Here is a 14797-nt window from a genome sequence, read left to right as displayed (position 1 = left end):
TACCTAATACAATGTAAATGCTATGTAAATAGTTGTTATATTGTATCATTTAGGGAATAATGACAAGAAAAAATAGTCTGTACATGCTCAAATAACGAGTGCTGGATAGAGAACTTCTGGATTTTCCCGATCCACAGATGGTTGAATCCGCGGATACGGAATTCACGGATAAGGAAGGCTGACTGTACTCCACTTTTGACAACCTTTCAGCTACCATGGCTCTAAATAAAGCTCATACTTCAATAAATTATTTCACTGAATGCTATCCAGTCCACGATGTGTTTAACTGGATGGCAATGTATGCAACGTCCTCCCCTTCCTGTGTATCATATATACCTCTCAGTTTAGGAACACAAAAGTCAGTTTCACAAGTTATCTGCACTGGCAAGCTTAGTAATATATTCTCCACATTTCCCTTGTCCCTTTGTCCCACCCCATTAATCTACCTCCAGGTACATATCCCTACAAGGAGCCGAAATGCTGAAGCTGCCCATTCACCTCCTCCCTCACCTCCATTCATTGCCCCAGGTAGTTCTTCCAGGTAAAGCAACACTTCACCTGTGAATCTGCTGAGTCGTCCATTCTGTCTGATGCTCCTGAAGCAGCCTTCTCGACATTGGTGAGATCCATCATAAATTTGGGGACCACTTCTCCGAGCACATATGCTCCATTCCCCAAAAGCAGGACTTTCCGGTGGCCAAACATTTTAATTTCAACTCCTGTTCAAACACATTGGTCCATGACTTCCTCTTGTGCCAAGATAGATAGATAGATAGATACTTTATTCATCCCCATGGGGAAATTCAACTTTTTTTTCCAATGTCCCATACACTTGTTGTAGCAAAACTAATTACATACAATACTTAACTCAGTAAAAAAAATATGATATGCATCTAAATCACTATCTCAAAAAGCATTAATAATAGCTTTTAAAAAGTTCTTAAGTCCTGGCGGTTGAATTGTAAAGCCTAATGGCATTGGGGAGTATTGACCTCTTCATCCTGTCTGAGGAGCATTGCATCGATAGTAACCTGTCGCTGAAACTGCTTCTCTGTCTCTGGATGGTGCTATGTAGAGGATGTTCAGAGTTTTCCATAATTGACCGTAGCCTACTCAGCGCCCTTTGCTCAGCTACCGATGTTAAACTCTCCAGTACTTTGCCCACGACAGAGCCCGCCTTCCTTACCAGCTTCTTAATGCTTCCTCCCCAACACGCCACCACAAAGAAGAGGGCGCTCTCCACAACTGACCTATAGAACATCTTCAGCATCTCACTACAGACATTGAATGACGCCAACCTTCTAAGGAAGTACAGTCGACTCTGTGCCTTCCTGCACAAGGCATCTGTGTTGGCAGTCCAGTCTAGCTTCTCGTCTAACTGTACTCCCAGATACTTGTAGGTCTTAACCTGCTCCACACATTCTCCATTAATGATCACTGGCTCCATATGAGGCCTAGATCTCCTAAAGTCCACCACCATCTCCTTGGTCTTGGTGATATTGAGACGCAGGTAGTATGAGACCAGCCTCAGGGTGGAGGAGCAATTCCATCTGGGTAGCCCCAAACTGATGACATGAATATCGATTTCTCCTTCTGGCAAACAAATCCCACCCCCCTTCTATTCCCCACTCGTGACTTTTACCTGTTCTCACTCGCATATGACTTCCCCCTGGGTCTCCTCCTCCTGTGGTTACTCTCCTTTCCCATCAGATTCCTTCTTCACTAGCCCTTGACCTTTCCCACCCACCTAGCCTCCTTCCCTCCACATTTTTATTCTGGCATCTTCCCCCCCCCCCCCCTTTCTCAGTCCTGAAGAAGGGTCTCAGCTCGAAATGTCCACTATCTGTTCATTTCCACAGATGCTGCCTGAACTGCTGAGTTCCTCCAGCAATGTGTTGCTTTAGTAATGTATTCTTATAGAATATTTTCCAAAGGAGTCACTGAATTCCAAGAATCACATATTGATTTCAATTAATTATGCCTATCTACAAGTGTATTTTACATATCTTACTAGCAGATTACAGCATTACATACAAGCATTTCAAATTACAGCTGCTCCGTAACAAAAATCTTTTGTTGATGCTTTAAGAAATGTTTTTTTAAAAAGCAGTGATAATTTGCTCCGCTTAGATTTGAGCGTTCCACGTATTCTGAACTATCAAAGAAGCAGCAATTAGCACAATTTTCATTTATAGTACATTTCACTCATTGCTGAAAGGAGATGAAAGTTTTCTGAAATCATTAAACATTAACCAAAGCTATAAAATACCACACCTGCAACATTACAGCACATTAAAGATTACTCTCATTTCTCACGTGCATTGAAGTAGCTTGGCAGCTAAATTTATCATTGAAATACATAAAATGTCATCAAGCATTCAATTTCAGTTCAATTCCATTATTTCATGTATCTTACATTAAGCAACTTTAATGACCAAATCTGAGGTATAACAAGTGACAGAAGAAAAAGTCAACGATCAAAGGCTATAGCATAATCACAATGACGATCTCTTCACTTAGGCAAGTCGTACAGTTTTCCCTATGAGAAGTCCCAAGAAAAATCAGCTACAGATTCAAACAGTAAAGGAATACCAGTATATTTCAATAGATTCAAGTATTAAACAGATCCATTTTAATATTTTATATTGAATGTAAACATGACAATTCAAAAGAAATTAAATTAAAATTATACACTGGATAGAAAATTCCAGTCCAAAGCAAACAAAAAGCAGGATAATAAACACCTCGATTTTAAAATTCAGGAAAAAAATCCAAAGTGCTTTTGGTTAAGATAACTCCATGAATGGGGAAAATAAACAACTTACCACAAATGTTGGTGAAGTCTGGGAGTGTAAGTACAAGACTTTGTGGGTCAGGGGCTCCTACTATTGCAAGCTTACATAAATATCTTCAACACAAGGCTCAAAACAAGAGAGTACAAATATATATTTGAAGGTAAAGCAAAAGTGAGGACACTCAAATTATACAAATCTTAAGTTAATAAAGACATGTTAAAACAGTACAAGAAATAAAAGGAAATCTAATTATAATATTAAATTTGAATTGCAGGTGAAATGATTTAAATTTAAAATATAAATGGAACTAATATTGGTTAAATTCTTCCTCAGGGAGTACTTAACATATGGAATGATTTCCAGAAACAGTTGTAAAAGTTAAAATGGGAATCAAGAAACTTCATGCTTAAATGTGTCCAGATAGAATAACCACAGCCAAAACAGCTTTCCTCATCTGGAACGACTAAATCATTTTCAATTTTTATTCATACCATCTATAATAAAGGGACATGGTATTCTTGGCCATGGTAGTATTTGGTAACTTCGAGGTTCCAATTTTTATAGACATCCACAAGTCAGAAAATACACAAAAATCACTCAATACAATAGATGATACCGGGGAAGTGATGACTCCCTACTATTAGACTGTTTGAGGTAATTTATTTTTTATTCTTTCTTACGTCTCTTGTATATCTGTGCACTTGTAATGCTATTTTGACACTGTAATTTCCTTTGATATCAATAATCTACCTACCATACCTTTACAATATTGTAATGAATGATATCAAAAGCACACAACACTGATAAGGAACAATTACTAAAAGTGGAGATAGGAAATTAGCTTTGCCCAAATTAATATCAAACATGTATAACTTCATAAATTTGATACACATGAAGCAATTATGACATGACAAAAACATTTCAAAGAAGATGGCCATGCAGCAAGTTAAGGTTACACCTTTAATTCAAATCTAACACAAAGCAAGGTAACCTCCAGGGACAAAATATATTCAATCTCACTGGCCATTCAAAGTGGGTTTAAAAGGTGCAATGTATATGACACTACAAATAAATGTAATAAAAAATTACCTGTACATTCATTACATTTAAATATTGCCATTTTAAATCTAAGGCTGGCCAGTGGCGTAGTGGCATTTACTTTGAGGCAAGTGGTCCCAGGTATGAATCTGACAGGTTCCTTGCACACTTTCCATGGTACAGGGTTGAGCATCGAGCTAGCAAGTCAACCCCCAGTAGACAAAAATGCTAAAGAAATGATAAGGTTGCTGTCCGATGCGTCACAAGACACAGAAAGGAATAATTTGAAATCTAAATGATTGTTGGCACATACTAGTTCTTTCTTTATAAATTAACAAACTTTATCTATTCCATCACTTAGTTCACTTCTTTTATGTAGTTATTAATGTATCATTATCTGAATGCCATAATCCATTTAATTTAATCCCACTATTCAAAACTGCAATTTCTAAAACCTTATATTATAGCTTTAAAAATACATACTGTAGCCAGGGAACTATTGGTCACTTTTTGGCTCATGATTTGTCTCCTTCAGGACTGCTATGCCTTAGGTCAAGCTGAGTCAAACATACATTGCTGATGGAAAAAAAGATGGAAACTACTTTGTAATTGGTTCACTTGTCAAAATGTTAGGCATGAAATTTCGTTAAAAGACCAGTTGTTGTGAGATTAGTCTGATTATGCTCAGGGGAACCATGGTGAGACACTTTCCAGTATTATAAGTATAATACAGTCACCATTGTCCCTTATTAATCACTTGTGCCTTCAATACAATCATAGATCATCCGACAAAACCCTGAATTTTCGCTTCCTTTATTCTTGCTCAAAATCTCAGCTCAATAACATTTTCCAGTTTTGTTCAAAGGTTAAACTGATACATGAAATCCGTTTTCATCTCCACAGATGCTGCCTGATCTGTTCACATTCCACTACAGTTCACTTTCAATGCCAGGGATTTTTACAATGATACAAACTTGAGTATGAGGATGCTTGGAATGAAAATTTTAAACTTGTTCACACCTCTTTGTTATGTGTGCATCACTCTTTACAATTTAAAGTGGTTCATACAGCCTATATGACAAAAGATAAGCTCTCTTGTTTTTACTCAAGATTTTTCTCCATACTGTAACAGGTGTAATGTCAAAGAGGCCTCTCTAATTTTAATAATAATAATAAAGCCTCTCAGTTAGTCCTGACGAAGGGTCTCTGCCCGAAACGTCGACAGTGCTTCTCCCTATAAATGCTGCCTGGCCTGCTGTGTTCCACCAGCATTTTGTGTGTGTTGTTGTTTGAATTTCCAGCATCTGCAGATTTCCTCCTGTTTGCTCTCTAGTTCATATGTTCTGATCCTGTCCGCAGCTTGATAAATTTTGGAAAGAAGTATTTCAAACTTTCTCGGAGCTCTTAAAGTAAACTTTAAACCCAACCCTCTGACCGCCTTGTTTGGCATTGTTGGAGGAAATTATTTTACTCTTAAGCCGAATGATTTGCATATTTTGGCTTTTATTTCTCTTTTACCCAGAACAGTTTTGTTGCTTAAATGGAAAGATGCTGCTCCGCCTACTCATGCCCATTGGTTGATTGATGTTATGTCATGTTTAAATCTAGAGAAGATTAAGTGTTCTATTTCTATACCTAGACAAGATTTTTTCACATTATGGGGACCTTTTTGGAACCGAGTTACAAACGTTCAACTTACTGACAACTTGTACTTACGAACCAAGGAAGGAGAACGCTGTCTGCCATTTTAAGTCGTTGCCATTGACACCTGTTGAGTGTTTAACTTTGTATTTAGCTTAAATTTTTCTTAGTAAGATTCACCCTGACCCTGACCCCGCCCCCCCACCGTTCCGGTTGGCTGGTGGCACAGTGAGATCAGCGAGTTCAATCCAGAGACAGACCACTCCTGTGCCGGGTTGATGTCGATCCAGTGACTCCCGTACTATCTGTACCGGGTTGATGTTGAGCTCGCAACTCGACCTCGTAAAAAAAACACTGCCACCTCCAGTTTAAATACCCACGCGGAATATCGTGGAGGATCAAATACCCAAACCCAGCACAGCCCCCACTTGTCCCACTTAGCCCGTCTCAGTGTAGTGGTCCTTAGGACCCAGCAGATCTCGGGAGCAGGCAGCGGTCAGGACCCGACGCCCACAGTGTTTCTGTTCCATTGACGGGAAGCGATCGCGATTGAAAATAAAGTGGAAATAATAAAGTGTTTGGAAAGAGGTAAAACGCCATCGGTCATTGGAAAAGCGTTAGGCTACAGTCGGTCAACGATCGGAACAATTTTAAAGGATAACGGATAAAGTGAGAATAATAGAGCAAGCGAAACACCCTGCCCCGATGAAAGCTACAATTATTACTGAGCAACGCAGCAGTTTAATTATTGGAATACATACGTTTCTTAAGTGTTTTATATGCATAGAAAGGTAAAATATATACTATATACTAAGATAAACGTTTGACAAACTGACGCTAAATAATACCAGATGTACTTATTCCAACTTACGTACAAATCCGACTTAAAGACAGACTCAGGAACAGAACTCGTACGTAACCCGGGGACTGCCTGTACTTTCACAATCTTCCACTTGTTCAGCAATGATGATGGCTACTATATGTTTGAATTTACGACTATATGTCCAAGATTTTTTTCTCTTTTCTTTTAACCAAACAGCTGTTTTTCCCCCCTCTCTTTTTCTTTTTTTTTGTTATGGGGTCTTGATTTTGCTTCAGATTAGAATAAAATATACCTTTTCAATATTATGGCTTACTTACTATACATAGATATGGGGCATTTCAACCTTGTTTCTGTTTCCATAATATCATAATGTATTTCATATTCGTCTATGCAAGTAATAAAAATATTGAAAAAGAAAGAGTAATATAGAAATCCTTGACACCCTCCTACATTAAAATCACTATCTCCAGCCACCTTCCAATTTATCAGGGTTAATATCCTATTGCTCTAATATGCACCAATATCAGAATGCAGGACTACTGAAACAAATAAATTTTTACAGATGTACCACAAGCATCATGACTGACATAGAAGTTAATAGAAAACCTCTCCTTCAAATACTCACTTTCCTCTCTCAGCACTACCCTTGGGTCAATGGGCGCACCTTTGATATTTTCCCTTAATCACTTGCTTCACAGCTTGCTGCCCAGCATAGAAACACCAGCTAAATTAAAGCTTTTGAGAGATCAAGCCTTACTCCCATCCATATACGGAAACCTAATCACGCCAGACAATGAAGTAACAGAACTATGCATTTCCAAAGGCATGAGAGGGCACAAAACAGTGTTTTCAACTCAAAGTGAACAATGGTATATAAGGAGAGAACAAAAGTCATGCAGAACCCACTGTCTCACATGCTCGAGACACTTCTGCACAATTTAAGAGATAAAAATTGTAAACAAACACCTTTAATCTCCTAACAGATTTATAAATCCTTTTTAGAAAGTTACTTTCAACATTGCCTTTGAAATTGACAGATAGTTACAGAAATGCATAGATTCAGGCAATGAAGACAGCATGACACTATTTTAAATAATGTCAATGGAATTTTTCTCAACCCAAATGAAAACCAACAAAAGCTGCAGATGCAGAAAAATCTGAAATAAAAACACTAAATTCTGGAAACACTCAACAAGTCAGGATGAATCTGTCAAAACAATGTCAAATGTTTTATGAAATATTATCTCTTTTCCCACATGATCTGAGTATTTCCAGGATTTTCTGTTTTTATTCTCCAACCTATCACAAAATCATTGCTGTTTGTTGGAAGTTGTGGGGAAGGTATTGATCACCCCAGTGGTTGTTCAAAATAAAGATCTCATCAAATTACAGAGCAGATTTTAAGGGCAGCTGACTTTCACCCTTGGAGTTCTCCATCACGGCGAATCATTTATTTTTATATTACAGTGCATTCCAGTTAATTGGAACTCATCAGGACCAGTGCATTTTGGTCCAATTAAGTAGCTGCCCCAATTAGCCCAAGTTTCATGGAAATAGTTAAAAAGATATATAAAAAAGAAACTCCCATTTAACTGAGTAACAAATTACACATATTGTAATGAAATACAGAATTAGAACACTATCAATACTAACACAGAATAAAACTGTATTAATTCCTAATAGCTCAATGTATACTGTCACATTCTTTTGATTGACTATAAATGAACAAAATCAGTGCAGACACCTATTGTGGATAATGGACTGCCTTCATACAATGGTATCGAGGAATACATCCTCCAAATCTTCATTTTTATTGTAAAACTCAAGATGGTTGTCGATACCTCCAAATTCTTCATAGTTCTTAACTTGCTGAAGTAGTGAAATTGTTCCATTTTCACTCCCTGCCTTTCCGGCATCTCCAAGACTGAATGCTTGAGACTGCAGTGAGCAAAACAGTTTTGCTGTTTATTTCTTGCCAACTATCAGTGATAAAAATCATGGCTTTTTGAACACAAGCACACATAACTGATGCTATTTAAAAATTGCTCTAAACATGGTCCAGTGTCTACCAGCCACACAAGTGCACGTCAGTTAGAAACTGTTCAGCAAGTCTCCTGCCCCGATTCCCAAATAAAAAAAATCCCAACTAATTTCTCAATTTCTTTTTCGCAACTAACCCATGGACCAATAAAACGAAAGTCACTGTATTTTATTTTACTTAAGAGATAATGCGTGGAACAGGCCTTTCCAGCCCACTGAGCCACAGTGCCCAGTAACCCACCTACTTAACCTCAGCCTAATCGCAAGACAATTTAAAAATGCCTAATTTATCTACCGACTGGTACATCTTTTGACATTTACTTCAACACTTTCTTGTGCTATGTTCTTTGATTTTCTCTTAACATCTGAGATCAAGCCTAATTCAAACTCTTATGTAATCTTCCAATTTACCTTTTCTTCCTCCAGCAAAATCTCCTTTTACCCAATCCTTTGTCTCTCATTCCAAGATGGGAACCTGTATTATGGGCCTCTACTAAATTTTCCTGTGTACTTCAGGAAATTTTCAATTGTACAATTAATATATTCATGGACATATTTTCTCCCAAGACAATACTACGAAAGCTACTCAAGCTAATTTTTTTTAAGCCGATAAGATTGATGCAGATAATCCAGTGAATTTGTCTGCTGCCTGTGTTGAAAGGCATAATGGAAAAGGCTCATTAATATTCACCTGGCATGAAGCAGAAAAGAACTTTAGTATAAAATGAAATCAACCATCCATCCCACAAAAACATTTCTCCAATATTTAATTTCTTCTAAGGTATACACCTCAATTAGTGTAAAGTATTTTGTCTCAATCTACAGTCACTGATGTGTACTGAATGTTGGTGCACATAAAACACCCATCACTTTAACCACGCTTGCTCCACTGCATAACTGATTTACGGGAAGCATTTTCAATTTTATGATCAATCAAGGACACCCACCATCCAAACGCAACCAAGCACTCCTCTCACAGCTGCCATCAGGAGAGTAGTACAGGAGCCTCAGGACCCACACCACCAGGTACAGGAACAGCTATTATCCCTCAACCATCAGTCTAATGACCCAAAGGGAGTAACTTCACTCACCCAATCACTGAACTGTTCCCACAACCTTTCAAGAACTCTTTATCTCATGTTCTTGATATTTATTGCTTTTTTTTTCTTTTTGTATTTGCGGTTTTTTATCTTTTGCACATTGGCATTCATTTTGTTGGGTGTTGTCTTTCTTTGATTCAATTGTGCTTCCCTGAATTTACTGTGAAGGCCGACAAGAAAATGAGTATCAGGGTTGTGTATGGTGACCTGTGTGTACTCTGATAATAAATTTACTTTGAACAAAGCACTAAGTAACTAGAAAACTCTCATTTGTTCCTCAAAAGCAAAAGCAGAAATTCATAAATGCAAAATAATTTCACAAGGCCACTGCAACATTCTTTGCTACCCAAGTAACAAGTTCAATGTAAAAGCCCCTGCACCATCAGCTTTCTGAATGGTCCAACCCTATTTTTTGCACTATTTATTTTGTAATTTATAGCAATTTTATTTCTTCATACCCCACTGCTGCTGCAAGACATACGTCAGTATTGATAAACCTTAATCTGATTCTAATTATAATAGCATTCACATGGGAAATAAGCAATTCTTCTTTCAAACTGAAAAGTCAACATTGCAATAATGTCTTTCAGATAACTGTCAAAGCAACCATAATCAGCAATGAAGTGTCCTCAGAATCTAATGTTTCAAAGCTAACCAACAAAGAATAGGTTATCCAAGTTGCACAACACAAATGGGCATGTCAGCCCACCACATCCATGCCAATCTTTTTGTCCATCAACACTAATCTCATGCTAAGTCCGTACACACCCATTTACTTCTTATTGGTATCAATGTCTCTTCAAAGCAGTGATAATATCTGACTATACTAGCAAGTTCAAGAGAGCAACCATTCTCAGTGCAGAGAAATCCCCTTACCCACAAGATCCTCCTTAAATCTCATTCCTCTTAGTTTTGATACTCTACTAATGTTGCAAGATTCCAACACTCCATGGCTTTTATCATTTTAAATACCTCTACCAGATCACCCTCAACCACCTCTGCTGCAGGAAAACGAAATGATTTTATGAAAGAACTACACACGCCTGAGAAATTAAAGCCTATCAATTTGAATAAATATTCCCATATTTAAACTGGGCAAATAATTGCTAATCTAAGGTAGATGTAACTGAAAGCAAAATAATCCTATTCTTCAGTCAGTTAATTTTTATACCAATTTTTATTAACAAAATATTTAGTTATTGTTACAACCTTAACTGTTTCTATCTTCCAAAAGGCTGAAATGCTTTAGTGATTTATTCAGATACACCGTGGATTAGGTCCTTCCTGCCCCTCGAGTCGTGCCACTCAGCGACCCCCAATTTAACACTCGGCTAATCACTGGACAATTTACAATGACCAATTAACCGATCAACCAATACATCTTTGGACTGTGGGTGGAAATTGGAACACCCAGAGGAAACGCAGTCATGGGGAGAATGTTTAAGCTCCTTACAAACAGTGGTGGGAATTGAACTTGGGTCGCCAGTACTGTAAAGCGATGTGCTAACCACACAACTGTACTGCCCCTAAACAACAGAAATAACAAACTGAAGAAACAAACAAATTTTGACACAAATACACAGATTAGATTTGTGAAAGAAAACAAAATACATCTGTTCCAACAAGATCAATTGAATTATGCTCAATTGTTCAGGGAGCTCATTATACTATTGATGAGGATACATTTGTCAAAATCATTCTGATCATTCATGCAGAAAAAAAGAGAAAACCGGAAATATTCATGTTTATACAATGACTAGATAAAACAAAGGAATTACAGAAATCTTATCAAACACGTACTTGCAAGCTGAACTCAGTTCAGTTGTTTTGTGAAAGAAAGAGAATTCATCCGCTACATCGTTTCACAACCTGTGTTTACAATAATGCTGGTTTTAAGATACTGCATATTTAACATTCCCAAATATTCGAGACTGACAGTATTTGCAGATACCGCCTGAACAGCAGTATCAATTGCAACCTTTCTAAAAAGATCTGTGCTACTTTCAACACATGCTGAGTGCACAGCTAAAGAACCAACGTACTCAGACTAAAGACTCAGTCATGGCTAAAGCACTTTTAAGTATAATTGAAAGTTATATAGCAAACCATAAGTGTAGAAGAGGGTCGACTTATAACCAATTCACGCTAATAAAACACAACATAACAAATTCCAAAGGAAAAGTCGACTGTTTAATCATTTCCATATAAGTTGCCTGACCTGCCGAGTTCTGCTAGCATTTTGTTTTTTTTTTACTTTGGATTTCCAGCCATCTACAAAACTTCGAGTTTATATTCCAAATCTCCCTTCGTGTTCCAAAGGACAAACACAACAAACTACTAAAATATCGCTTCACTTTCACTGAACATTAAGATACATAAATAGGGCAACAGATAAATTGGATAGTTGTTTGTCATTGCAACATATCAAGGAACTGCCTGTTGCTCCGTATTACGAACACTTAAGAGGTTGGGCAGAGATTTACAGCCCCAATCAATTCTGCTATCGGCATAAATTGGAGAATGTCCTAAACATGATGAATCGCTACACGTATTTTGGAAGTACCTGTGTAACATATCAGGTTTGAAACATAAAGGGCGTAATTACATCAGCCCTCTCCCAACACAGGTTGCTCTCTAATTCAATGTTTAATTCAACCTTAACAATTAGAATAGCATTTTATTTTAGAAAAGGTTAACAATGCTCCTAACAGCCGACCGCAACCTCGAAACTGCCCTGCAGCCCAGCAAGGGTGAAGCTCAGAGCGGCCTTGGGCAGTAATCAAAGCCGAGGCCTCAACGGCTCCAGAGCCTGATGAAGATAGTGATCAGAAGCAGCGAACGGGAGTTCTTCATCGGCAAGGCTTGTGAGATGCTGCCTAGTTATGTTACAGAGGTTAAAACGCCACTCTGGATACTTACTCCGGGACATATGTAGACGAGTAACTGGACCATTTATAGACGCAGTATGTCAGCACCCTCCGCTCGGGTAACGCGGCCGCCATCTTACAGCATCGGCGGCGCGACTCGCACCACGTGACCCGCAGGCTGTCGCCGACTCGCTGAGCACAGATAACCAGCCCCCGCGCTGACACCTAACTCACTGGGAAAAACCCCCTCCCCGTCCCCTCATTCCACACTCCCCCACCCCGGCTGCCCGCACAGAGATACAAAATGCAGATGGCCGACCCCATGTTCCCCGTATCCCGCTGCACAGCGATATTCAGCGCAGGCAACTCGCACAATCGGCTAACTCATTGCACAGACACTACAAAACCATGCTATGCATTAGGATATACGCTCCACCCCCACAACTGTGACATCCCATTGCTTGCATACATTGCCTACCACAATATGATACGTATACCCCAAACCCCACGACATAGAGGCATGAACTATCCACGCTGCATAGGGACATTTTCCGTGCAGGTTTTCATTCACAGGTATTACCCAACGCCTACTGCACACGACACAGATGTAATTCATTGCACAGGGCCTACCACTGCCAACAGGTACAAACATCCAAAATGCTGGAGGAACTCAGCAGTACCTCTGGAAAGGAATAAAAAGTCGACGTTTTAGGCCAAGACCTTTCTCAGGACTAATGGTTCAGGTCAGATGGTGCCTGACCTGAGTTCCTGAAAAATGTATTCTTTGAGATACCATGTGGAATAGGCCCTTCGAGCCATGCTATGATTTCACCGTAGCCTAATCATGGGAAAATGTACATTGACCTGCCAACCAGTATGACTTTGGACTGTGGGGGGAAATTGGAGCACCTGGAGGAAACCCACCAGGTCACAGGGAGAACATACAAACTCCTTACAGGCGGAGGCGGGAACTGAACCTGGGTCACCTGTACTGTAAAGCATTGTGCTAACTACTACACTACCATGCCACACTTTGTGTGTTACCCTGGATTTCCAGCATTTGCAATATCTTTTGTGTTTAGGTACAAGCATCCTCCACTTCCCCCTACACTAACACACCGAACACTTAACCTCATGGCACACGGATATAATCCAGGCATCTCAGATTCACATTGCACAGATACCTTTCCCTCCCATTCTCATCCTGCTACTCACTGTACCTCACCTCACTGCAGATACATGTGCCTCCTTAAACAGAAATAGATGTTCTTGCTCCAAGCCAGAACCTCAGCACTGTGAATGAGTTCTTTCCTCTCGGGATTGGTAAGTTCTGGGATGGCTCATGAGGCTGGTTGAGGGGAACTGCAGACTCAGGAGGTGATTGATAGGGTAGGTAGGCAGGTACTTTCTGCCAACCAAACTCCTATAAAACACTATCCCTATGTTCACAAATACTGACCATTCAGAGTCTGGTTCAGAAGGGCTCCGTTCTCATACTCTTGAGAAATACACCAAGGCTCCCTTTCCACACTCCTTATGAATACACTGTGCTTCTGTTCCCAAGCTTCCCTGAAACACACCAGATTTGGCTGTGTTTGCCACACTCCATTTAAACCCACCTGGTCCACTGAAAAATACATTTACTGTGGAACATCTAAAAAGAGACAAATTAAAAGTGCTTCATGAGATTCTGCAGATGCTGGAAATCTTGAGCAACACACACTAATGCTGGAGGGATTCAGCAGGTCAGGCAGCATTTATGCAGGACGTAAACGGTTGACTCTTCAGTCAGAGACCCTTCATCAGCACCTTAGCCCGAAACATCGACTGTTTACTTCCTTCCTGAGATGCTGCGTGACTAGCTGAGTTCTGTCAGCATTTTGTCCGAATTAAGAGTGTATTGGCGTGTTCCTGGCCATGTCTCTTACTGTACTGTATCTCTTAACAAATAAATAAAATAAACAGATTCAGGACTGCTTCTGCTTCACAACTTAGCAGTTTCCCATGGTGAAACAATCGCTAGCGGGACTGAGAGGCCAAAGTGACCAGCTCGGGTTGGAGAATGGATTCAAGTTATCAGAGACGAAAGGTGAGTGGTAACTTGAAGGAATACACTGTCTGCAGTCTGCTGGGGAAACTCAGCTGGTCGAGCAGCATCTGGGGTGGGGGGGGTGTAAAGGAGATTGTTACGTACCCGTGACACATGACAGTGGTGTACTTGACTTGAGGTAATTGTCTTGTGATGGTGGAGTGACGTCATTTTCCCGCCAGTAGAGGTCCTGTGACAGGTTTTTTTTACAGGGTATAAAAGGAGGACCCCTCCCTGTGAGGAAGGGCAGTTCGTGGCTGGATTTGCCATGTTGACTTCGTGATTTAATGTTATGACGCAGTTCAGTTGAAAAATGGAGTTTTATTTAATGCCTAAAGTTTAAAAGGTCATTGCCAGCAGTTTCTTTATAATACTGCTAGTTGAGAATCAGTGGAGAGTGAAGA

At 39.4% G+C, this 14797-nt stretch overlaps 1 protein-coding gene across 2 annotated transcripts in view; it reads right to left on the bottom strand.

The window, feature by feature from the left end:
- Positions 1-12462, bottom strand: part of mkln1 (muskelin 1, intracellular mediator containing kelch motifs) — a 152892-nt gene extending 140430 nt beyond the window's left edge. For both annotated transcript variants that reach the window (XM_073066768.1, XM_073066770.1), the window contains exon 1: positions 12357-12462. In XM_073066768.1, coding sequence (XP_072922869.1) covers positions 12357-12439 — 83 coding nt within the window. In that variant the 5' untranslated portion in view covers positions 12440-12462. The remainder of the gene's footprint in view (positions 1-12356) is intronic.
- Positions 12463-14797: the final 2335 nt, after the last annotated feature.

This window comes from Hemitrygon akajei, chromosome 14 (assembly GCF_048418815.1).
Source record: "Hemitrygon akajei chromosome 14, sHemAka1.3, whole genome shotgun sequence".
NCBI classification, from domain to species: domain Eukaryota; kingdom Metazoa; phylum Chordata; class Chondrichthyes; order Myliobatiformes; family Dasyatidae; genus Hemitrygon; species Hemitrygon akajei.
This window is presented reverse-complemented; position numbering and strand designations above follow the sequence as displayed.